Below are 27,284 nucleotides of genomic sequence, written 5' to 3' on the forward strand. Positions count from 1 at the left end.
CAGGGGCCCTGAGGACAGGGGCCTGGCACAAGGAGTCTTTTAAGCCATTGAAGGCCTTCTCACACTCGTCGGTCCAAGTTACCTTCTTGGGTTTCTTCGGAGTTGTGAGGGCAGTCAGAGGAGCAGCTATGGTGCCATAGTCTGCCACAAAATTGCGGTAATACCCCGTGAGTCCTAAGAAGGCTCTCACTTGGGTTTGCGTAGTGGGGGTAGGCCAGTCTTGTACTGCTTGTACCTTACTGGGTAGAGGCTGTATCCTCCCTCCACCTACTTCATGTCCAAGGTAAACCACTGAGCCTTGTCCAATCTGGCATTTACTAGCCTTTATGGTCAAGTGGGCTTTCTGAAGAGCCTGGAGCACAATCCCGAGGTGTTTCACATGGTCTTCCCAGGTGGCACTGAAAACTGCTATATCGTCCAGATATGCAAGACAGAATTTGTCCAACCCATTCAACACATGATTCACAAGCCTCTGGAAAGTGGCAGGTGCATTCTTCATCCCGAACGGCATTACCCGGAATTGGTAAAGGCCGTCTGGAGTAGAAAATGCTGTCTTCTCCTTGGCATGCTCTGCTAAAGCTATTTGCCAATAGCCAGCAGTGAGGTCAAACGTGCTGAGGTACTTGGAGGCACCCAAAGTATCCACCAGCTCATCTGTTCGAGGCAAGGGGTGTGCATCTGTCTTGGTGACAGCATTCAGAGCCCTGTAATCAACGCAGAACCTCAATTCAGAAGTGCCTGCCTTTGGAACCAAAACCACAGGGCTGGACCAAGGACTACTAGAGGGTTCAATCACCCCAAGGTCTAACATTTTGTTGACCTCGGTCTTAATATAAGACCGTACTTTGTCTGACATCCTGTATCCCCTACTTTTGGTAGGTACACCGTCTCCTGTGTCAATGTTATGTTTGCACCAAGGTGTCAAACCAGGCGACTGTGAAAACAGGGGGGAAAACTGCCTAAGCAAACTTTTCACCTCAGCCTGCTGATCAGAAGTCAGGTGAGGGGCCACTCGGACACCCTCAAAGGAGCTATCTGAAGGACCGCTCTGGAACAGGTCGGGGAGAGGTTCAGACTCCTCTTCCTCAACATCTGAAGCCAGTAGCAGTGCTGCGATTTTGACTCTTGGGATGAAAGCCTTCAGCCTATTCACGTGAAACACTTTTGGAGCCTGTCCAGGCCTTCCAAGGTCCACTAAATAGTTAAACTCACCCAGGGGCTCCACCACTGTGTAAGGGCCTGACCATTTGTCCTGTAAAGCTCGAGGCCTTATGGCATTCATGATCAGGACTTGCTGACCAGGTGTAAAGTTGATGAGGGAAGCTTTCTGGTCGTACCAATGTTTCACCAGCACTTGCCCTGCCTTCAATTTATCACTAGCCAAGCCCATCAGAAGTACCATCCGTTTTCTGAGCCCTAGCACATAATCAACTACGTTGGTAGTAACAGGGGGAGTGGGCATCTCCCATCCCTCTTTGACGATGGCTAAGGGTCCCCGTACGGGATGACCGAACAGAAGTTCGAAGGGGCTGAAGCCAACACCCTCCTGTGGTACCTCTCGGTAGGCAAACAGTAAGCATGGTAAAAGAAGATCCCATTTTCTTCTCTGAGGCTCCTCCAGAGCCCCAATCATGCTCTTTAACGTTCTGTTGAAACGTTCCACCAGACCATTGGTCTGGGGGTGGTATGCAGAAGAGAACTTGTAGGTGACCCCACATTCTTTCCACATAGCCTGCATATACTTCGACATAAAGTTGCTGTCACGATCGGACACAACTTCTTTAGGGAAGCCAACCCTAGTAAATATGCCGAGTAAAGCTTTTGCAACTGACTTGGCAGTTACAGTTTTCAATGGGATGGCCTCAGGATACCTGGTTGCATGGTCGACCAGCACCAGGATAAACCTATTGCCCGAGGATGTTTGCGGGTCAAGGGGACCAACGATGTCGATCCCTACCCTTTCAAATGGTACCCCCACAACTGGGAGCAGTACCAACGGAGCTTGGATTGTCGCGCCAACCTTACCAGACAACTGGCAGGAGGCACAACTCCTGCAGTGACTTTCTACTTGCACCCCCATCTTGGGCCAGTAGAAGTGCATGGATAACCTTTGCTTGGTCCTCTTCATACCAAGGTGACCAGCAAGGGGAACTTCATGTGCCAACTGCAGGAGGAAGGGCCTAACAGCAAGGGGAACCACCAACCTCCTATGGTCTCCTTCTGTAGACTCTGTGGGCTCGCTATACAGGAGTCCACCTTCCCAATAAATCCTATGCGTCCCAGGAGGTTCACCCTCAAGCTGGGAGCAGGCCTGTCTCCTTAGGCCTTCCAGAGATGGGCACTCACGTTGGCCTTTACTGAATTCGTCCCTATCAGGACCTCCTTCAACTAACAAGTCTTTTGGTTCAGGATGATCGTTGGGGTCGAATACTTCAGGCATCGCCACCTCCTCGTCAGGCCCGGACGATTGACCAACTTCCTCCACCGCAGTGGTAGGCGAGCTCGGGGGAATATTCTCTTTCCCTCGTCTTGACTTGTTGACTCCTTTCGCCTTGGGTTTCCCCTTCGGCTGGGGCGGCGTATTGGACTTGGCCAATGCTGCCCGTGCTTGAGACCGCGTGTAGGGTCTTTCGGCAGCATCTCCTACGAGCCCTAAAGCTCTGAGATCATTACCTAACAAGACCTTTCCCGGGACGTTTCTCTGAATGCTCACTGGAATCCTGACTGCTGTACCATTTAAAGTAAGATCTACAGGTATTACTGGAAACATACGGAGGGGGCCGTCAGCCAACTTAGTGGGCATCAGAGTAGCTCTGGCAACTTCCTCTGAGTCTACCAAGGTAGAATCCACTACAGTGCGACTGCACCCACTATCCCTAAGAGCTGGAGTATCCACTCCATTGATCAGCACACTGTCTTTAAAGTAGTGCTTGGTATTATCCGGAATCCTAGCATAAGCCTCTGCGACTTTAGGCTCCCAGGAACCCAGGGACACTAAAACTACCTCAGCCTCTATCCCGCTGGGAAATGAGTCTGAGGAGAAGGATGCTCCTGTAATCTCTTCTTCCTCGTAGGAGGAGAAGGCCAGATTAGCGGAGTGGACCCCCAAAGGTCTAACCTTACACCGGGGATCCCCCTTCACGTGGTCAGTTGCTCCACAAGCAAAACAAGATCCATTGGGTCTGTTTACATAGGGAGGCTTATTGTAACCAGAGTTCTGTTTCGGAGGCGGACCTCCACTACCCTGAGAGTTCTCTTGTGTCTTACCCTTATTTTTCTTTTTGTGGCCCTTATGGGAAGAAGATTTAGCAGATTCTCCACCCTCCATTTCTTTGTACTTTTTCCCTTCCTCCTGCTTACCAGGATGAGTTTTGTCCTTATGGGACACTCGATGTGACACCCATAAGTCTGCTGCAATGGCCAGCTTCTTAGGATCTATCTCCTTCGAATCGGCCAAATGCTGCTTAAGCTCCGGGGAAGAAGAAGCAAAAATGTGTTCCAGCATGACAAGATTTATCATGCCTTCGAAGGTAGAAACCTTATAACCTTCGACCCAGCCAGTTAAGTTTTTCAAGGATTCAGTGACATAAGATACCCAAGTACCACCTTCCTTTTTCTTATACTCTCTGAAACGTTTCAAATATTGGGCCGGAGTCTTCCCAAACTTTAAAATGAGAGTTTGCTTTAACATTGCGAAATCAGCTCGCTCAGCCTTCGACATTTCCATAATGGCACTACAGCCAGAATGGGGCAGTCTGCTGAGTAACCATGCAATCTTATCAGCATTGTCAACTTGTTGAACTTCGCATGCATACTCAAACGCATTCAGCCAGTCCATAATGTCATTCCTTTCTTTATACACACTGAGCAGATCTTTCGGAAACCGTGGATGAGAGGAGGCCCCAGACCCATGTTCAGGACCCTTGGACCCATTGGCAACCTGAAGCTTGGCCAGTTCCAACTGGTGATCCCTGTCTTTTTGTTTTTCTGCCTGTTCGATTTTTAGTTTGGCTATGCTGAATTCAAGCTCCTGCTGCCTAAACCGCAGCTCTTGCTTCTTGAATTCAAGCATAGCCTCCCCATCAGCACTGGCAGAGGAAACATTAGACATCACATCCTCCCTGTCCTCGTGGTCGCGATGGATCAGTGCAGCGCCAGAACCGTCGGTTCTACCAGTGAGAGCAGCCCCACCACCTTCTGCACTGTCCTCAGAAGTTATAGCGTCAAGCTGCACTTCTTGCCACGCCACGATTCTTTGGATCATTTCCAATTTCGTGCCTTGAGAGGAAACACCTCTCTCCGCACACATCTTCTTCAATGTTTCTGATTTGGAAGCATTTAAAGTTAACAAGGTATTTGTTTCCATACTGTTAGATAGGACTATGGCCTTTTTAAAGTTATACTACAACAATTCACTACGTGTCCTGGTTGGAATAACCTGAAATGCCTTAGTTCGTGCGCAACACTGGATACCGTCAGTCGTATCCCACCGCTGTACACCAATTTGTTAAGACGGATTTCTGAACTCTGTCCTGGTGGCGCAGAAGTTCAGAAGGCCAACCTAATTACTTGGAACAGGGTAACCTCTGGACGAGCCAGACCAATCAAGGTAGCGATCGCGGCAATCAAGACTAGGTCTCAAGAGGGGTGAAGGAGGGGTGAGGGTGACTGAAAGCCCGCAATGAGCACACAAAGCAAGAGCGCTTACAAACTACTCAAAACAGTTGTTATATCAAAAATATATACACATTTATTTTAAGGCCTTTAAAACAACGACCGTAGCGAGAAAATCACAATATCACAATATTAAGCCAACACATACCATATCAACACAATATATATACAAATACGACAGTCGCAAGCGTTATATGCACGAAATGTGTAGTCCACCTGCAAGGGAAGGAAAACAGGCAGTGCGATACAATGCTTTAGACTCAGTTCGCCTTCAGAGGCACCTAACTAGATGGAAGTCTGAGCCCTGCGAAGAGTGGAGCCTTGTGCTCAAAAGTACCTGCACACGCTGGTGCCAACGGGCAAAAGGAGAAGCTCTTCGGAGGAAGTCAGGCAGTTTGGGTTAGTGCACAACAGAAGAAGAACAGGTTCCGCGACTCAAGCGCAGCCTCCACAGTGAGCAGAAGCAGAGCGCGAGTACGGACAAAAGGGTGCTGTTTTTACACAGCGGGGAAAAGCAATGGGCTACTGCAGGAGGGCGACCAGATCCTAGCTAAACTACTCACCGGTCCCCGATGCAAGCAGACCCAGGCTTCTCCACGTTAGTTTCAGCAGCTGGCAGGTTCAGAAGAGCCGGGAATGCCTCGTCGTCGTGTAGAGAAAAAAGACGTCCCAATCGAAGAAACCTGCACAGTTTTGTCACCACAGCAGGGCAACAGAGCGGCCGTGTGTATCTGAGCCAAATGTACACTACTCACTTCAGACTTGGGAACGCCAAGTGTACGAAGCGTGTGAGAGTGACAAGGACTCGAGATACAACACAACCTGGCGGCGGATACAGAGCAGGACTCCCGTGTAAGCTGGTCAGTCAACTGGATGGCCCAGAGACGCTTCTGAAGGCTTACTGGCAGGAGATGATGAAGTCGCCGAGAATAGCTGTTCCTGCTATTCCAAAGGTCGAAGCACCAGTACAGGCCTTCTGGTTCGATCAAAGGAGGAAAGGGTTTCACAGGACGACAGCAGTGCAAAGGAGGAGTCCTTCAGCGGGTCACCAGCGATTCCTCGGTCCAGCCTCTTGGTTGCAGGATACTTGGCTCCTGTATTCCTTCGTTCGTGAGAACTCAGGATATCGACATGGTAGTGGTGTTTCCAGCCCCCTCTTATCCACGGTTCCCTTCGCGCCAAAACGGAGGGGAGCCAATGGGAGATCCGCTCATCAACACACACACCATTCGTGGACCAATCACGGACCACGGTGGTCCCAGGCATTCACACTACCCTAGACTCTCTGGCACCCAGGATGTGTATTGGGACCAGACATCCCAGCCCACACCCTGGAGGCACACAAACGACATGTAGAAGCCCGCGAAAGCATCCGTGTTTCGCGGGAAAGTACTTGCCCAAATAAGGAAGGCCCCGGGTCGCTCGACCTGGGGAAGGTGAAGGGAGCAAGACGGTCAGTGGACAGGACAAAGGAGCCTCGTGGTCTGGCCATTTTGGGAGCCAGGCCACCATTTTGGGTTCAGTGCGAAAAACACGCTCAGAACGCCAAAAGGAGCTCAAAATACACAAAACGATCGCTGCCACCATTCCAATCCCTGAATGACTTGCACCGATCAAATACAATCCTAAACGAGTATCTAGTGCCTGTAGAAGGCTAGAGACCCAAGAGAGCTGTAACTTAGCTTACAGTGCCCTCTTGTGTCATGTTGCACTAAAGCCGCAACATGATAAAAGAAACTACGGGAAACAGCGTTCCCCGGTACTGACTGTCTTAAGGGCATGTCAGTTTCCCCGTAAGAAAAGGAGCGAAAGCCCAGAGGAGTGCAGCAGAAGGCTGCACTTCTCTGGCAAAGTCAAGAACAAGGTGAAAAACAACAGCAAAAAGTTTAGGGGTTGCCACATGGAAGGAAAATTACCTACAATTACGAAATCTTTCCTAACAAGTATCTTGCCGGGTCTGTCCCCCTCTCCATATTTCCTAGCGGCCTGCGGCGACTGAAATAATGAACTTTGCTGGTCGCTAAAGTGTTGAACACCTGGAGCTCGTCAGAGATTTGGGCCAGAGTAGTGGGGTCAGATCCGGAGGAGCAACATTGCTCCAACCTTTTCAGTTTGGCCTCAGATCGTCCAAGGGCGGCCCTATTGGCTTTCAACACCCCTGCCTCTCGGAAAATAGACATGCCCCTAATGTAAGCCTTAAATGCCTCCCATCTGACCGCGGCGGTCGTGTCTTGAAGAGAGTTAAGCTCAAAGAAGGACTCAATGTCCACTAAAATCTCAGATTTAAACACAATGTCTTTTAGAGCTTCGGATTTAAAGCGCCAGGTGCAGAGTGTTGGGATGGGAATTCCCAGCCCTAAGGACAGTATGATCGGAGAATGATCCGAGAATGTGCGGGGCAAAGTGCGTGTATCCTCCACCCTACCCATAGCATCTCTCGAGACCAAAAACAGATCTATCCTCGACGAACTATCATGTACAGACGAGTAATAAGTGTAGTCCCGCTGCTGGGGGTGAAGTGTTCTCCAGGCGTCGCAAATATTGAGCGACTGCATGTGGCCATGCAGCCTGCGTGCCAGGCCAGACAGGGCTCTGGGTGTAGTGGCAGTTCCTGTCCAGGGCCGTGTCCAGTATAAGGCTCAGGTCACCCCCCCCCCCTCATATGATCTGCACCTCCACGAAGCCCAGCAGTATGGTAGTTACAGTATCAAAGAATTCCGGAGAATCTACATTGGGACATTAAGTGTTAACCAGCAAGTACTCTTTATTGACCAGTGTGCAGTGTATTATAACATAACAGCCCTCGGGATCAACATAGCTTTTATGCAGCACAAACTTAATTGATTTGTGGATCATTGTGAGAACTCCCCTAGATTGTGTGGAGTAAGAAGTAAAGAACCTGGCAGAACCCCAAGATGGGGCAACAGCTCTCGGAATGAGGCCATTGGAGTGTGTCTCTTGTAAAAGCAATATCTTACAGTTGTGTCTGTTAGCATATGCAACAATCTTGCGGGCCTTAGTGTGGTTGCTCAGCCCCTGAATGTTCCAGGACATTATGACTGTAGCCATGTCAGAGGTAGGTATCTACAGACACAGTACCCATAAATCAGTGAACATCCCAGCTCCCGTGATGGTATGAGCTCTCAGTGTTGGAACAGCAAGTGGGCGTGGGGCCCTTCAGCATGCGCGCCGCGAAACCTCGTGTGCCTTTTTGTAAAACAACCCCTTTCCCACCCCCCACCCTCACCACTAACCGTGGATCAGCAGTGTAAAGATCACCCACCCCTAACAACGCACAGTTGGACCGTCCCCAACCTGGCCCAATTTTCCCCGAGGCCCAACTGGGGCCAACACACACCAAAAAATGAGAAAAAACAGTGCAATCGCAATGGGGTGTGCTGTTGCCGTGCACCAGCACGCTTGGAGCCAAATAGCTCGGTTGCAAAACGAACAGTGGTGGCGGACTCGCGGCGCAGGCCCCACCCGCTAAGCGGGTAATCGGGGACCGCACACGAGCCCCCGCGGTTCCGAAATAGACCAAAACAGTTTCGACAGTCAAATATCGTACATCCCCGCATCTCAAATGCGGGGAACGGAGTATATAACTGAGAGATTAAGGACCTGAACGATAGGAGAACAGAAATTGAGGTAGGACAACAGAACAGTGTGAGACCAGCTCTGTGAAGTGCGTTGTAAGGATGTGTGCACAAGCGCTGCAGCACGCAAGGACTGCAGGGGCAGAGCGTCACAGTAAACAGAGCAGCCTTACCAGTACCACAGTGCAGATTGAGTAAACAAGTTCAATAAGTGTCCACAGTCTGCGCCAATCACAGTTAAGTAGCGTCCACTCAGCCTTCTCCAGAGCCCTGAAGCAGTATTTGCATCTTGATGAATTTCACTGCCTCGTCCGGGACTGTGAAAAAGTACAATTTGCCATTATGAGTGAGCTTGAGACGAGCCGGGAATAAGATGGCGTACGGTACATTGCGTTCCCTGAGCATTTTCTTGACGCCAAGAAATTGGCGTCTCTTCTGCTGTACCGCCACAGACAAGTCTGGGAAGATCCTGATGACATGAGATTCCAGTCGCAGCTCCCCTTTCTCCCGCGACAGGTGAAGAATGAGGTCCCTGTCACGATAATTAAGAATCTTGGCTATAATGGGTCTGGGGATGTCGCCAGGTCGGGGTCGCGGGGCAAGGGCCTGGTGAGCCCGCTCCACCGTGAAGTAAGGGGAAAGGTCTGGATCCCCCAGCAAGTCCTTGAGTAGTTGTTCGACTGCATCTTCCATGCGCCCCTTCAGGGCAGTTTCAGGGACCCCAATGATGCGAAGATTGTTTCTGCGGGAGCGGGACTCCAAGTCATCGCATTTTGCTTTAACACTCTTCATGTCGCGCGATAAGGTGGCTACTGTGTCCTGAAGTACGTGTACCGCATCTTCATTAGTGGCGATCCGGCCTTCGGCCTCAGTGATTCTCGATCCAGCCTGGTCTACCCGGGTCTTGAGCGAAGCGACATTCGGGTTGATATCGTCAAGCTTCTCATGAAAGGAGGCAAAGTTCTTAGCCATCAATTCCATCATGGCAGTGGGGTCCAGCGCCGCCACCCCCGGATTAGGGTCGTTGTCATGTTCTTCCTGCGGAGGCGACGTGTGGCCCACCTCCGGTCGAGGGACCGTCTTAGCGAATTTGTCCATAGCACCCCCTTCAGCAGCTCCTTTCGACATGGCCGGAACCAGAGGGCACGACAAAGCTCGGTCGATGAAGCCAGTGAGTCGGGTATGGAAGAGATCCCGTGAGGGCACGATAGCAGACCCCGCCGGCTTGCGCCAGGCAGCCCAGTCCAGGACCCCTGCGGTCGCAGATGCGGTGCCGGCACGCCTCGGTCGTCAGCGGCCTAGGCCCCTAGCGGAAAGGACCGTCTGGCGGGACCGGGGCAGGAGCGAGCCGGCCCACGAGTGTAGTGTGTGCCCCAGGTGTCAGGGCAGAGCAGCCAGCAGCAAGTCCAATGAGGGCCACCCGGTCAGGTCGCGATGAGAGCAGGGCCCAGTGTAGGCCCAATGGCGCGAGGCACGGCGGGACAAGGATCTCTAGTTCCGAGAGTGCGATTTCTCCCAGAACTCGACGTGCGGATAGGGCTCAATGGCCACAGTGCAGGGATAGTAGCAGGTACACAGGATCGAAGGCAGAACCGCAGATGTCAGCGGATAAGAGGCGGCTGGGCACGGAGCTCTCACGCTAGGCAACCATCTTGCAGGCTGCTCAACAGCGCCCCCAACTCTGCACTTCCAATGACCCGCTGCTCTCAGTGCGCTAACACGCAGATACCTAACTGTGCTTTGACCCTAGGTAATTTGCTTAGTGTGTTGTTGCATAGCTGACCTAGTTGCAGACTACGCTGTTCTATCCTGGTCCCTCTAACTCCCCATCTGTGATATTAGCATTCGCCTGTATTCTAACCATATTTTTGAACTTCGAATCGAGGTATGCCCTGTCTGCATATGCTCTCAGGGCCCTAATAACCACTAACTGCGTTGTGCCTTATGGTCGCTACAGGCCACTTTGATTGTGTTGTGCCCTAAGGTCGCTCCTAGACCTCACTGTAATGTGTTGCACCTCCTGGTCGCTCATCTGAGCTCTTGCCTCCCGCTGCTCGCCAGCCACATTGACATTCCCTGGTACCCTAGGTTGCTCCCTAGCTTTCCCAGAACCTAACCGTTCCTGCCCTCCTGGACCACCCCACCTAACCTGACTGTGCCAGTAGCGTACCGCAGTTTAAAATCATGCTTCTAGCGTCTTCAAAGCCTGCCACTACCACATTAGTACTGAGCCTCCTTACTATCATGACTCCTGCACCCTCTGCCACGTGCCCACCCAAAGACATAAACATGAGACTAAGGGCTAGACTATCCCAGCTACATGAACCTTCATCCTATCACACTTTTAGGGGCTATACCAACCAAACCAACCTAACCAACAAACGATCTCAACACCCCAAGCCCGCTCCACTGACACCAGGCGCCTTACCCACCAAGCAGCCACTGTCACAAGCCACAACCTCAACCAAAAAAATACAACCCGCTACCACCTTACCAACTAGCACCCTGCCACTAACTGCCACCCTCATTAATGCCAGATCAATGGTTGCCCACGCTACCGAGATCTCAGACACTCTAACAAACGAGAACCTAGATGTACTATGCATTACTGAAACCTGGCTCCATGAGGCTGCTGGCCCCGCCATTATGCTAGCAATACCAGACGGCTACCAACTGCTAAGAGCTGACAGACCCAACACTAAAGGAGGTGGCCTTGCCATTATCCACAAAGCCAACCTGCCTATCGTCTAGCCACTACCACGCCACTCCAGTCTTGTGAACTCCTCACTGCCAAACTCCAACTTTCATGCAACCGCACTCTTACCATCCATGTGATCTACAGACCACCTGGACCATTAGGCACCTTCGAGGACGAACTAACCAGCATCCTAACGAATAATACAAAAGACCATACGCAAATCCTACTATTAGGAGATTTCAACCTTGGTTTTAACGACTGCAACGACAAACATGCCACATCTGTCGCTGCACTACTGCATGACTACGGACTAACGCAAAAAGTCACCACCCCCACCCACTCCAAAGGCAGAACTCTTGACTGGGTTGCGGACCTGAACTGCAACACTAGCATCACTAATATAACCCTGCAAATATGGACAGACCACCATCTAATTTCATTCTCCGCCGCACTTGACCTTAACCACCCTAAACCTATAGTAATGGCCCCGCCACACCCCACTAGAAGTAAAAAAGAAATTTCAGCAGAACAACTCCTTCCACATCTCCTCCTCACCCTCAATAACATAGACAACATTACAGACCCGACCTTACTTGTGGAAACATATAATAATACCATGACCATGGCATTAGATCTGATTGCCCCCACCAAAATCCGTAAAGGCAAACAACTCTCCCACCTGAATAACTGGTTCACACCCCAACTGAAAGACCTCAGAACTCAAAAAAGAAAACTGCAATCTATATGGCGACATTCGCCCTCTGAGGAGAACAAAATCAAATTAGCCACCCTTGCCAAACAATATAAAAAGGAAATCATTAGTACAAAAAAAAACACTTACAACGACAGGATAACCAAAGCCAAATCAAATACTAAGGAATTATTCTCCATCCTGCGGGAAATACCACAAACAGACAATATCCCCAAAAATAAACTCTGGTGCACTAACATACAAAACGCCCTAGCAGGAAAAATCAGCTCTCTCCAAACTAAAATTGCAATTAAAAAAGCCGCCTTGCTAGTGCCACCTGAGCCCACCCCCAAGGCACAGCCCGCCCCTAACCAGGCCGCTAATACTCCACACCCCTTCAGCTTCAAACAAATAACCATACTAGAGACAGAAAAAATCATACTCTCCCTAAAACCATCCAATTGTAAAGGCGATAGCTGCCCTCCTCAAATTATAAAAGATGCAGCGAGAGACCTAGCTCCCTTCATCTCAAAACTGATCAACGCCTCCTTCAAGACTAACCTAGTGCCCAATAACCTTAAACAGTCCTGGGTCCTACCCCTGCTAAAAAAACAAACTCTCGACCCTTCCATCCCGACAAACTATAGACCCATCACCACCGTCCCATTTCTACTTAAAATCATCGACAGGGCAGCCTACCTGCAAATCCAGGACTACCTTGAATCCAATAACTTACTTGGCTCACGACAATCTAGCTTCCGACCCCTCCACGGCACTGAAACAGCCCTGATTGACCTCAAGACTCAAATTGACGAGTTGAAGGATAATGGAAAATCAGCTATGCTACTCCTCCTTGACCTATCGGCAGCCTTCGACCTGGTAGATCATGCAGTTTTATGCAATCACCTCGGCTCTGCTGCCCATTTCTCAAGCGATGCCATAACCTGGGTTCAATCCTTCCTTGCTAACCGGACTATGAGAGTCTTCTCCCCCCTTGCAGCTGCTGATCCCATACAAGTCTCCTGCGGTGTCCCCCAGGGATCATGTGTGTCTCCTACTATGTATAACATCTTTACCAAACTCTTGTTTGACAAGTTGGATAGACTGGGTGTCATCTACACTAACTATGCAGATGACACTCAGATCCTCATCCCCCTTTCGGGCAACTTCTTGGAAGACTCAGCTTTGGTAAATAAGATATACCTCCTCATTCAGGCATGGATGGCATCCCACGGCCTCTGTCTGAATGACGACAAAACAGAGATTCTGATCCTCGGCACAGAGACAGCAATTAAAAAACTAGACCCCAACTACGCCTCATTTAACATTGACAACAATGTCATCAAAGTGATGCCCGCAGTCAAAATCCTTGGGGTCTATCTGGACTCAGCACTCACCTTCAAGCAACAAACTAATTCCCTAGCCTCCTCCACTGCCTATACTTGTAAACTGATCCGAGCATGTAGACCATTCCTAACGGAGGCCAGCTGTATTACCCTAGCTAATGCACTTATCATATCTAGATTGGACTATTGCAATGCCCTATATGCTGGATCTAACAAGTATATCCTCAACAAACTCCAAACTCTCCAAAATAACGCTCTTAGAGTAGCATTAAACTTACCCAACAGAGCCCATGTCTCCACCGCCAGAAGGAACATCCACTGGCTCAAAATTAATGACAGGATCACCCTCAAAACTATCTCACTCACATCCAAATGCCTCAACAATATAGCTCCCCCCTACCTAGTTAACAGAATCAACAAAAGAACCTCTAATCGCCCCACAAGAATATCTAACGCCTTCACCCTGCTGGTGCAAACTCCCCCTAGAACTCAGAAAGGACCAACCTTACCCAAGTCTCAGACGCAAGGCACTCTTATGGCTACGATCTAACGACATCTAAGGTGATCCCCTCCGCAACATTTCCATTCGCCTGAGAGACACCCTCTTGACTATGCCCTGCTAACTTGTCCCTAGGTACCCCTACCCCACTGCCAGTACCCAGCTTCAAACTGCGGCTGACCACCACTCAGCCCCTTCTTGCTTCCGACACTTGACAATCAACCGCACTAGTTCTCTCTTACTGCACACCTCACTGAACTGTACCACCTTCCACTCTCTCTCTGTTTCCAACATCTGGCATTAACTGTCCAACACATGCAATCTATAATGTTTCTGAATCTGCTCCTACCGCTTACTTCTGTGTTTGTCACTGTAACCAAGTTCTCAAGTATTCTTGTAATGTTTGCGCCCGGCTACCTGCGGGTTTGGTTTTGCGCTATATTAAATAAACAAACAAACAAACAAACAAACAAACAAACAAACAAACACGGACCGTAAGAAGGCTCCTGTGGTACTGGTGTCTCTGATAAGGATATAATAGCTGTAGTTTCATGGGCTCTAGGACTTGACTAGAAAGATGTATCATACAGCCTGGTCTAGGTGGGCCATCTATTGTGATGATAGAAAAATTCAAGTGTCCTCAGACACTTCCGTCCCCTGCACTCGCATAAACTGAAAAATCAGTCAGTATTTTGAAGACAAATTAAAGAGATTCAAATTGTTAATTCAAGTATTCATCTTAAATATTTATTAGATGAATATTTGAATGAACAATTTGAATCTCTTTAATTTCCCTTCAAAATATGCAAGTGCAGCGGATGGGAATGTCTGTCAATTGAGGACACTTGAATTTTTCTAACATTTATCTAAACGACTTATGTTGTCAAAGTTGTTATTTTCTCCCCTGCACTCATTAATCACTTAAATATTCTCAAACCAAGTTCTATTACATTACTTTAGAAGCCCTCTCTTGAATCAGGAGTATGCACAACCCTCCACACAATTCTTCTGCCATCTAGTGTGATGGACAGAATTTGAATACTTTTTAGACACCTTTGAGGAATATCAAATCATTCTTTTTATATCTTTTTTATGAAGGTCCATTTTATGATAAAATTAACACCAGCGGGGCAATGTCCAGTAGTGCACTTGTTTGTGGGTCGCCCATCTCGTGATTTTTAAGCTGCTGAAATCATTCAAATGGTCTATTCTGCAGCTCACAAATATTCACCTCTATTGGATGTGGATTTGGAGTTGTAGCATCTCAGAACTCAGAGTTCTAATGTGTCTCAGTGTTTGAAGCTTCTTTCAGGGAAGCTAGATAGATAGGCTGATGGCATTCAAAGGCACCTCATATTTTCCTTCCATGGAGGTTGCCTGTTAGTTTTTGTAGGACAAAGTGCATTTCCACATGGTCAAGAAGGCAATGACTACCCTCTCTACTCTTTTCTTTCCAATGGGGCTCCAGGAGTCGGGCCAATGTGTGTTTAGTTCTCAGATCTATGACATTTCATTGAAAGCCACCTCACTGCAAGCCGTATGCAATGCAGCCATTTCACCACAAGTCCAACACAATGAGCCACCTCAATGAAAGCCATCTCACCACAAGTCAAACACAATGCAGCAATTTCAAAGCAAGCCATGTAATCAAAAGACTATTTTGGGCCATTTGATCCCACGCCATCTCTCCAAATTGTGGTGTTAAATTTCCCTTTTTTAGTTATACTTTCATTCTAGCAAAACCTGTACCCCCACTGCCAAATAGGCCTTAGTGACCTCTCACTCCCCTTTTATGCCCCTTCTTGTTTTTCTCTTTTGGTATGCCATAGTCTAGCTTGGACCTTATTTAAATAGGTTAATTAATTTCATGATCAAATTCAAGCTGGTTCTGTTTTGCTTTTATTTGAAAATTTCAGTGAGTTTTTCATTGAACTCAGAGTGTGCATTTTTGGGGACATCTCATTGCATTGCCATGGGTATCATTGGATGAGGCAAAATAGGCGAATACCTTATTCTCTCTTTGTGCATCGAGACAGGCCACCAAGCATCAGACCTTTGGGCACAAGAACCTCATTTATTAGCTATGCCAGGACTCATCTTCAAGTTTCAGCAGCTGAATTGGGTTCCACAGGAGGCACCACCAGTTGCAGCTGGCAGTGAAGTAGTGGGGAGACATTGAAGGCAACTAATTGGGCCCGTGCTGCCACTTATCACACTGCTTACTTTGTAGGATAGCGTTCCCCCCCCTTCTTTGATGAGTTTCATATTTGTGGTCTCCTTTGGTTGTGTGAAGACGGTTCCTAGAGAAGAATAATTATTTTCTCAGGAGGATAATGCACAGGTAGGTTTCTGTGTTGAATCAAGGAAAGGCTGACACCCAGGCTTCTCCTCACTGATGACGCCTTACAAGGCCTTAACATGTTTGGGGATGCTTGAGGTCTTGTGCAGAAGGGATGTGACCTAGCAGCTCTGGCTAGACTGCCCCTTTAGGAGAGGGACCAAGCCTGATCTGCATATGCTCTTTCCCCTTCTGTAATGTCTTGGGAGACAGACAAACAATGGTCTGGAGAATTGCCCAGAGCTGCGCGTTTGGTTATGATGAATTCAAAACCTTCCAGCCACACTTGGTTTTGCTTGAATCAAGGAAAGGCACCAGGTTGGATAGGCATTGTTCTTTCCGGGAAGGAAGTCGAGGTCCCGGAGCCACCAAGAGAGGAAGACTCCAGCAAATGATGTTATGAGCTTTATGGTTAAGTGGCCACCTGGGGGATCCTGGGCAGGGTCGGATTGGCCCCTCAGCCGGTCCGAAATCGTCCCTAAGGAGTGGGGGCCTGTTTCTGCCCACTCCTGGGCCGGTTTTGAAAAAAAAAGTTTTTAAAAAAACAAAAAAAAAACAGCAATGATGGGCAGAGGCAGGATTAGGGGAGAATATCAGCCCTTGTCATGGCTGAATGTCCTAGGCACCCCCCCAAATGAATGTGTGTTTTTCAGTTTGTACACAACTCAAGTGGATCTACATTCATTCTAAATTCCTGCGCACCAAACAGGCTTAGTAACCAGTTGTTCAAGTCGGTAGCAGCATTAACAGAGCAATAAAAGCAGAGCTCCAAGTCATTTATCATTGCAGTCATAGTCTCTTGCCAGGGGAATGTACAGGTCATTTCAGTGGTCCTGGATCTTCTGCAGCAGTGGGGTCTTGCTGATGCCTATTAGTTCTGACTGAGTGCTTTTGGTTGCTTTTCAAAATGGTAGTGGTGAACTAATTTCTAGCAGTGGTATTCAGCTCCTTAATCCAATCATTGAGGTAGTCTTTGGTGAATGGTTCAAAGCAGTGGTGATGTTGTTAAGGGACTTCAATTCAGCACTCCAACTAAGTCAATGCCTGGTCTGGGATGCCCAAGGGAAGCCCTTATTTATATATTTTTATGACAAGTTATAATCTGGATGATAAACCGTTATATAACACCCCTCTCTTTGAATCCCCCTAACCTCACTGAGTCAAGAAGTAGGTTTGTTTTGCAAATTAACAGATTTATTGAAAAATTAAACAAGATATATATCACACTTTTATAATAAATTAATATTTGATATCACACTTAAGAATATGACAGTGATCAACAATGGATAATATTACAATTGTACGCTTATTTAATTACTTAGGAGTTGGTATAGAGAGGATAAGGTAGCTGAGAATGCTTTTATGGATTCAAGGAAATGCAATGGTGGAAAAGAATGCAGCACAGAAATAACTGAGATGGTTTCAACAAGAGATAATATGATCACTTTTTCTTTTGACAATTCACTCCCCCCATGCAATATAAGGAGATGGAAGGCGAGCACACAATTTTCAGGAATACAAACACAATTCAGTACAAATTTCAGTTCTCCCCTAGCAAGCTTAGAGTAACCGGTATGCTTTGAAAACATGCAGAAATATTTTGAGTGGGATTTGCAAAGAATTGAAAACTATGCGAAAATGATTTTAATTCCCTATAGGAGATTCAGGGTAGGTGACAGCTACTTGAATTAGCTCAGGTCAACACTAGCAATGATTCATGAGGGATCATCAGGTTGAAAACAAATTTCCGCAATGCAAGCAAGAGCAGCTATATTTTTACAGGTGCGGAAATGAGTCAAATTGCAATTCGCGGCACTTTTTCCAAGTGCGTCAAGCGCGATTACGGGCGATTTAGTGGTGGTAGATTTTTAGAAGTAAAATTAAAGTTTCAGAACGACAGATACGCTGAGGAAGGTTTTGGATCAACAGGATGGACACACAATTCTATGATGCAGTTCTAAATAGGTTAAAATAGTTTGAATTAGATTATTTTAAACTAAGAGATTGGTTTTGCACAGTTCTGGCTGAGTACTCACACTATAAATTTGATCAGGTTTGGGCTTCACTCGCCACGGACGGTCTCTGGTACTGGTTCTGAATACAGCGGTCTGGATCAGCTCTGCTTTGCTGCTGGTCTGGTCTGGCACTCGGCACTGCACGGCGGTCTGGATCTCTGGTTCTGCTGGTCTGGATCAAGTGGATTCTGGATACAGCACTGCTTTCTGGGTACTGGCACACGGTTCTAGCCAGAATCAAACAGCACAGCCCAGCTATACGCTGCCATATGCCCATGTGAAAAAACATACATAGGCAAAACATCTAGACCTATTAAACTTAGGATTTCAGAGCACAAGTCCAGAATTAGGACCCGAAATCTCTCTTCACCATTGGTTGCCCATTTTATAGAGCATCTTCATAATTGTGAGGATTTACGATGGTGGTGCCTGGAACGCATAGTGGGCCCATACCAATATGCTATAGCTAACAGACTTTCTGAACGTGAGCATTGGTGGATATACAACACCCAAAGTCACACTTTGGGTTTGAATGTCCAGGAAGAATGGCAATCTGTATTCAACTAATAGTTTTTTCCCTACTTACTTTTTATAGTTTTTCATATTATTGATTTAGTTGGTCATCCGTGATTTTGGATTCTTGTTACTATTTTTTCTATTTTAACTCTTTTTCGATTTTATTTTTCATCCACTTAAGTTTCCATTGACATATACATGTCTGTTCCTTTTTCTCATCATGCCTATTATCTAATTTTTTTTTGACTATCAGATCTTTTTTTTTTTTTCTATTTTTTCCTCCTTCGTTCTATCATTATATTTCATTCATCACCAGTTGGACCATTCCTCTGCATTCGTGCAGATATGCTTTTGAACTCAAGCGTGGTTCTCAGTAGAATCCAACATGGCGGTTGACTTTGTTGGTCCTTGCAGTCACGGCCTTCGTGTCTGCTCTAGCTTATTTAGTGTATTCATCCTAGGCAGACAGCTACCGAGTAGCTTGGTGCGGCGTTCCATTGTCCCTCCCCCGCTCGATGCCTGCTTTGAGTCACGCGCCATACGTTTGCAACATACATTTAGACCGAGATGCTTCGCGCAGACGCAAGTCCGGCACTTCCGGTTTCTCCGTGTGCGAGTTGAGTCACCATTTGTTCCTGTATGAACAGGTAAGTCGGGGGCTGCTTTTACTAGGATACGACACTTTGTACAGTGCAGTTTTCTGCGCGAATGGAGTTTCCTGTTTCCGTAGTTTATATTGTTTAACATTGGGCCCTTTTAGTTATCCCAAGACCATGCCTTTCAGACATTGCTATTCTAAACCATTTACATGCGTTCAGCTCGCATGTTTATCGCCTCGTTATAAACCACATATTGTTATACCATTTAGACTTTAAATGTGCGATTGGCCTCAGCATACCGTTACAATTTTCAATATGCTACTTGCATGCTATGTGCATGCCGGAGCCGACTGGGAATACTTGGGCAACTTGCTGTTTTTTTGTACATCACAGGCTTTTCTTTGTCCAATTTATTTATTTGTATTAGGTCTTACTACTGATGCCGGGAACTCCAGAGACGTAGTCCATCTGTTCCATACGGACTGATTTAATCATAGTCCCTATCGCAGCTCTATTTTTGACAGAGCTTCTGTCATCGCGAGGTGTTTAACGCTATATTTCTAAGTGTTAACCCTCATCATTAGTATGACTGACCAGACTTAGAGGTGAGTTGCGTGCCCCCCTTTAGATTTTTTTCACTTTCATTTTGTGTTACTGTGTTGTTTGGTTTTGAGAACCATTTATCTTGAGATTATTTACTTGGATCCTATTCCATTTTTTATCTACGGTTCACTTCAGGAGGAGCTGTTGATTTATTTTAACTGGCTCCATCATTTAGGTGTGTGTATAGGTTCAATTCTAATCTTTTTCATTGGCTAGATTGACTCCTCACAGATATGTGGACTTCCTTCCAACTCTGGAACTATGTTTGACCATTTAGATATATGGCAATCCATAACTCAAGTTGTGTTCTGACACTTTGCCTTACAGATCTGATTTACATGAGATCTTCTCTTGGTGTGGCTGAGCCGCTATTCCCTGGATTTATTGACAGGCTTCTGGGACCAGCCCCCATCAGGGTAGAGACTATGGTAATAACCTCTTCGCCCATATATCACATGACATGTCTTAACCTATATATATGGATACAGTCCTGTCTGTTAATTTTTTCGGATCGCCATCTTTTTAACATTTTTAACCTTGTCATTTACGATGTTCTTTTTCTCCTTTTCATTTGACATTCTATCCATAGGGACAAATTCTTCTTTGTGTCCTACTATATATGTGAGTGTTTTAATCTTAATTTGAGTACGTTCATTAAGATATCGATGAATGACCCAGAAAAGATCCAGTTTATGGGAATGCTATGACCTGATGAAGATGGATTCCATCTGCACTTTTTCGCAAGATGCATTTCTTCCATCGAAACTACAAACCGTCAATGATGCCATGCTCCCTCTATTGTCGATTATCTCTTGCATGACATCTTAGTAGTTGACGTACAGCATCCCGAATTTGTTTTTCTATGTGTATGTTTTTTAGATGTGTTTTTACTCTGGTATTGAGTTTTTTCTAGCAATTGGTCCTCTTGTTTGCTGATCATTACAACTGATTCTGTTTTGATTTTTTGCATTGTCTAGAATGTGCTATTAATATACTTTTGCTATTTGCACATTTCAATTATCTCTGGGTGACTGCGGGTTCCCCCGGTTGAGTGATCCCCTTAACTCATCTGGGGACACCTTCCAGTCATCCTTGTGTTTACATTCGGGATCTATCAAGATTCATTCATTTCCTGTTGATATTTTCTAGAGGTTTACAATTGTTACTAGCGCTTTACCACAGTATGCACTTTATTTCTTAAATTGTATGATACAACTTTATGCATTGCACAAGTATTATAGATTATTTAATCTCTTTTTAATATATTGAAATAAATTAAAAATTTAATAAACATGTCATTTTATATTATGTGTTGACTGATGCATGGTGAACCGACTTATGACCAGTAGTACTGTCTCCATCTCTTCAATGGTAGGACGATGTTCTTGAATTGAATATATATCCTGTTTCCGCTGACTTGACCCCTGTTTATAATGTTTTGCTTCCTCTCAGCCAGCGAAGTAGGGGATACCCATCCATTGTTCTGTTTTACCCTACATACATTCAGCAAAATATTGGAATTGGATATCTTCAATATGAAATATGGGACATTACACACAGATGGTATATTCAGATATATATATATTTTTTTTAAATGGTTATTTATTACAAGAACTATTGTAGCCTTGAGAAAGCCTGGGAATGCGTTTTGGCCTTAAATAATATGATTGGATGTTCTTGGCTATGAATTATACCCATTGCTTGTTCCTTACCAGGTTTCATGACACAGTTTGCAAAAACAGAAGTTCATGAAGGAGACGGTAACTAATGAATAATATCACATGATATGAACTCAGTTATTTATGGCTATCTATTTCAACCATTGTGTTCTTTTATTAATGTTTCAAGTTCAAAGCAATTCATATTAATAGCAGTAGAGTGCATGTTTCCTGGATTTCTGCTTCTTTTCCTAGTTATTATAACTAGATGAAATATGCAACGGCACAATTCATCAAAGCAAGGTAACACGTTACCTTGCTTTGATGATTGGTTTGCATGCATGATGTGTGCATCATAAATTATAATGCATGCATCATGCACATGCTGCTGCAGCATGCAAATTTGAGGGGCCGGGGCTGCCACCGGGCCGGCGGCTGTCACCGTGCTGCCACTCCAGGGTCACGGTGCCCCCTGGAGTGGTTGTGCTGTTGTATTAGTGATAAATATGTATAAGTGATATAAGTGATAAACTACCAATTTTAGCGTAGAATAAGCATCCATTTTGGACTATGTATTTTGCCTTTTGCAATTTGCAGTAATAGCATGTTTTTTTTCTGCCGTTGTCTCAGTTACGATAATCACAAGACATTCCATCTCGGTGTCCTCGGTCACTTGACAAAATCCTTGTGCCTAAAAGCTTCTCTACAGTGTAGAAATATTTGACCGTAGCACTTCAAGTGGCCATTGATTCATTGTGCCACAATGAATGCTTTGCTGTAATGTGTCTATCTTTCCCATCTCCCTTGCATGCTGTTCAGGATGTTTGTTTGCATGTATGAGGTAATGAGTGCTCAGAGTACAGGATGTCCTGTGAGTGCGCTGCTTTCCCTATTTTGCCTACCTCTGAAGCCTGAAAGTAGATGCATGCATGCTTGACATGCAGCCAACTTTGCACAAGACCTGCAGATGAACTTAACTGGTCTGCTGTTAAATCTAAGTTACCAGTTTAATGGTATGCACTACAGAATAATTTCTCATTTTACTATAGCCGATATGATAGCTCAGTGGGTTGAATGCTCGCTGCTGTGATGTGTGTGTGATCTGCATGTTCGAATCCCAGCAAGGCCATCTCAGCCTTTCATCCTTCTTAAGTCGATAAATGTGTACCAACACAGGTTGGGTGATATTGTATGCATATTTGTTCTATAACAAAAAAAAGCTTAAGTGTAAGTGCTATACAATAACATATGATCATTTGGCCTTGGACGTCTGCTTGCATTCATAGTAATTTGATAATATGAATCTATACACAGATATTAATGATACATACAGTGATCCATTCTTGTATGAAATGTATATCACGTTAGTGAAATTATAACCATATTTTTCATAGTGTACTTAGGGACGATGCTATTTGATGCTATGCTATGCTATTTGATGCCACTTCCTGTTTTGTCAAGGGGTGAAAGGTTCTGTTTCATCGCTTCCTGGGATGTCACTTTGGGGTGGGGTCAAATGTCATCAGAGGTCAAGGGTCGTGAGGCGAGGGGTGGGCCACTTTGAGGCCAGGGGTGGGCCACTTTTTTTTGGGTGTCCGGGCCTATTGCTTGTCCCAGTCCGACCCTGATCCTGGAAGATGTGGTTGTTACAGAGATTGTGAGCATGTATGTTGTAATTGTTGTTGGTTGCTGTAATGAAGAGAGTTTGCATATTATACCACATCTTGATGTCGTTAAAACATTTGTGACTTTCCTTTAAAGTGCCTAAGTGAAAATCATTTCTGTGGTATTTATCTAGCAGTCAATTGGAACTTTGTACTGCTTGAGAAGCAGATTATACACAGCCTGGGCACAGCAAGGCATTCTTTGAAGTGAAAAGGAGCATTTTGAATAGTGAGCTTGCTATTGCAGAGCCCGCCCTGAGGATGGACTGTAGTCAGAAATGCATCGGCTGGGGCCTCTGCTAAAATGAAAAGATTCAAATAAAAGCATTGTTGAAAAACTCTGAAAACATGAGAAGAGCATCATTTGATATAACCTCAATAGGTTGCACAGAGAATGCATTGAAGGATTAAGAATTTAAGTTTCACATAAGCAGTCCTGTTCACTACACATCGGGCGTCTCCAAAGCTCAGTTAGAGCTTCACTGAGCATACTTTGCCCTAAAATCAGAGTTACCCTCTGGTGAACATTGTTGTTGATGTGTTAATTTATAGAAGTTGTTCTATTCATGGTGGGGATAAAATGCACTTTGCATTTGTGAGTTTATGTTGTCCTTATTATATGACTTCCCAGGATGACCTTGGAAATGTAAGCAAGCCCAATGGTTAAACCTTGGAATGTATCTCTCTGACATGAGAACAGCCTCTCTTGTGATTACAAACGAGTAACAAGTATGGGAAGACACACGACCACATGACTGCATTGTGGATCTGGTGGATTTACCGCAGGTGGCTATTCCGCCCGTGGTATATTCTCCAATAGTTGGCGTTGAAGTGGAAGATGAACCCCTAGCATTCTGCTGGTGGTAAATCCCCAACTTCAAAGGCAAACCTGGACATTTGCAGTGTGGTACAACTGGTGGCAATTACGTTACCAGCGAAAAGTGGCAGTGCTGGAGTTACTAGCAGAAATGCGCTGCACTGCCAAACTCGCATTGATGCATAGATGGATGAATTCATAATCTGGGGATGGTGAACAATGCAGGGACTAAAAGGCAACTGGCAGAGTTGGCTTCTGAACACTGAGTGGGTGCTCCATAGTAAGCAGGATTCTGTAACAAGTCTGAGCTGTAGACATAGCGGTTCAGAGCAAGTACCTGGTTGTAGAGTCCTATTGTTTTGTCATGTTTTCTCACTAATGCCCTATTTCGTCTTTACTCTTCAAGGTGTGGCCTTTTATTGTTACACCTTTGCAGCTATACAGATCAAAAGTGCAAGGCAGTGCCCAGTGAAATTCTGCACACACTCATCTGCTTCTGTCTTCATTCTTATGGACTGATACATTGGTTTTGTGCAGCACCTTTCAAATAACCAATAAATAGACAAATAAAATAGTCTTGGCCAGCATTTTCATTCTGCTCATGTACTTTTTCTTTTTACACCGGCCATTCAGCTCATGATTCCCTGGTGGAATCTGTGGCTTCGCTTTCATTGCATTTGATATTCAGAGAGATTTTAGTGTCCGCCCTCCATTAGGCATAAGCCACTGCTATAGTATAATGATAAGTGGGACAGGCAGTGTTAATACATGGCCACTTACCCGTCTGTAATTAAGGGCACACCATTGATGTCATAGGAAGCATTGGATGGAGCCGCAACACAACGTTCTGCCCTTAATGTAAAATTCTCTCGATCAGCGAATGAAGTCATAATACCAATATAGACCGGAGAGCCAACCATCAGTTCATTGCCTACTTGGTATGGAGTGGTAAACGCATCGTTGGTATAGGCAGCCATGATGGCTTGAGCTGTTCCGGTGCCGTTTACATCTGGTGGAGTCACAGTTCTAGAAAGAAAATGAGAGTTTACATGAGCACATGAGAGTTCTTGAGAGTTCTTGACATTTTCATAAATACATTAATGATCAATTGATTGGTCGGTACATTAAAAACGTACAGGAGCCCTGTGACTACATATATGACGGGCGTTGGAAATACCAGGGTTGAAGAGCTTTCTACGGGGATATTGTTATTGATTTTTAAACACATGGGTGGTAATATCACAAAGAAAAAAGGATTTGCAGCGTCCATCATCGAGCACATAGTTTCTGACAGTCATGGCTCCTTCTTGACTTTCAGACCATAGAAATCAAATCTCTGCTTTGAAAGCAATTTCACAAGCACCAATTGCTGTATTTTTATTCACCATGTATAATGCTGAAAGCCGCAATACACGCAAAGCACCTTCAGAACACGAAGACCATATATGAAATACATACATTATAAAAGTTATCACAATAACCAACTGCCATACAACATGTAATCAGATAAACACAAATACAAAAGGCAAGGAAATGTCAAGGGTTACATATAAAGCAAACATATAAACAATCAGTAACTAGAGTGAACAGGGTTTCGTAACCAGTCTTACTGCAGCTTGTGTTCCAATGAGCCGTAATGTAAATTGAAGATGTAAAAGCCTTGAATTAGGCTTTAACGCCTTCCATTAATGGCATGGCTCATTTTTAATCATTTGTATTGCGGAGGGGAGAGGCGGAACCCAAATTGTGTTTCTGCGGCTTTCCTTCCTCTCCACCATACAAATACGCCAGCCTTTCTGCCGGCACAGATTTTCCTGCTAGCACAAAAGCCTGAGATCCTTATCGAGTCCTCCTGCATAAAGCAGGCGGACCCCATAGGGATCCATTGTACACGCAGACAGTGTGTACAAATACAATTAAACGTTTCTCAGCATGCTTGGATGTCGGGCAGCGTTTTTTGTAATTGTGAACACTGCTTACCATGTGTGCATGGTAAGCAGCGTTCACAATGAAAATTAAATGCTGACTGACATGTGGGCATATCGGACAATTATTTATTATAATTGTGAGTGCTGCTTGCTATGCAAGTATGGCAATCAGGGCTCACAATTAAAAGTAAACACTGCCTGGCTTGCGAGCATCCCAGGCAGGGTTTATTCACTTTGCACAGTGGAATGCAAAAGTGCAGGGCAAAAAGTGCCATACATACGTGTACACTGCCTTTTGACTGTCACTTTTGCACTGCACTGTGTAAATGATGAAAATCCGGTGACGGGAAGCCACCTACATGTATGTCAACACGTAATGGCTCAGAGATTACGCTTTGGAGCAACATGAGCTAATGTGTTTTTCAAACGCGCTTTGAGTCCCAAAAACAATGCTAAGCAGTCTGCCTTTTCATATACAAATAATCCATAAGGCTATTAACCTGTCCAACCCTATTATTTCCATATACTTTACATGAAGAGGGAGGGGAAAAAAAGTAGCAGACAGTATTTGAGGTTTAGTAGGGTGGCTCATGGGAACATTTCCCCACATGATGTTGTAAATACGACACAAACAATATTGAGCATTTTACATGTAGATATACTCTTATGTTTAACCAAGAAAATCATCACACTGTCAGTCAGTAGGTAAAGTGGGAAGTGCATATAATCGTTGCTAATAAAGTTCAATATGTTTCTTAGATTAAAATCTCATGAATATATATAAAGTGCTGTAGACTAGTCCCAATGTCAATACTGGACAATGCTAGTAAAGTGCATTACACTTTGTATATCACAGGCTGGTAAATATATGTAAATTGCTATGTGCTAGTCTCCAACACCAATACTTGTATGCTAGTTTGATCAGTGGGAAAGTGCAACATTTTTATACCATGTTACAACACGTGAATAAAATGTGCAATACCATATAGCACAGATAATGCTGTAGAGGTCATAGAGATGCATAATCATGTAATACCTTACATTACAGTGACTTGTACATTAGATTTTACATCTAAGTAGATATGTTATAATTCGCAAGACCATAGAATAGGGTAAGTGCACTGAATTAGGTCCTTTTACATCATTCTTCTCCAAAGATTCCCATGATTTCCTGAATGAATAGAACCACTGCAAGAGTTAAGGACAATTGCTTTCCCTTCATACTTCTCCCCAGAACTCTTCTTGAACAAGTGACGCCTCATTATATTTGAATTGTAAAAAAAACCTTTGTCGCCTCACAGTCTATAAAAAAAAAATATAAGGGACTTTATATTTACATAGTCCGCAACTACGCTGTGATGGGGCCAGCAAGGTCTAGCATATTCTGGGCGCGGAGACGAAACCTAACATGGCATTGCCTATTGGTAGGACAAGGTAAATGTTTAGTGAGAGGGGCTCAGTGGAAAAATGATGGACACACGCCCAGATGGTGCCCCCTCATATAGACCTAAAACCAACGCCTTACACCGCGAAGCCTCTGACATTTGAATCTGTTTTTGAGGAAGAACGAAATATCCAGCTAAACCGGGCAAGAATACTGTCTCTACTGTCCTCAATAGCACACCTCTCATCAATCTCATCA

At 45.4% G+C, this 27,284-nt stretch overlaps 1 protein-coding gene across 9 annotated transcripts in view; it reads right to left on the reverse strand.

The window, feature by feature from the left end:
• The window catches only part of LOC138503205 (uromodulin-like), an 895,795-nt gene that overhangs the window by 309,655 nt on the left and 558,856 nt on the right, over window positions 1-27,284 (reverse strand). For all 9 annotated transcript variants that reach the window (XM_069622787.1, XM_069622786.1, XM_069622784.1 and 6 more), the window contains one exon: window positions 24,495-24,740. In XM_069622787.1, the coding sequence (XP_069478888.1) occupies window positions 24,495-24,740 (246 nt within the window). The remainder of the gene's footprint in view (window positions 1-24,494; window positions 24,741-27,284) is intronic.

Source organism: Ambystoma mexicanum, chromosome 11 (assembly GCF_040938575.1).
Source record: "Ambystoma mexicanum isolate Mex_15411 chromosome 11, UKY_AmexF1_1, whole genome shotgun sequence".
Classification (NCBI taxonomy): domain Eukaryota; kingdom Metazoa; phylum Chordata; class Amphibia; order Caudata; family Ambystomatidae; genus Ambystoma; species Ambystoma mexicanum.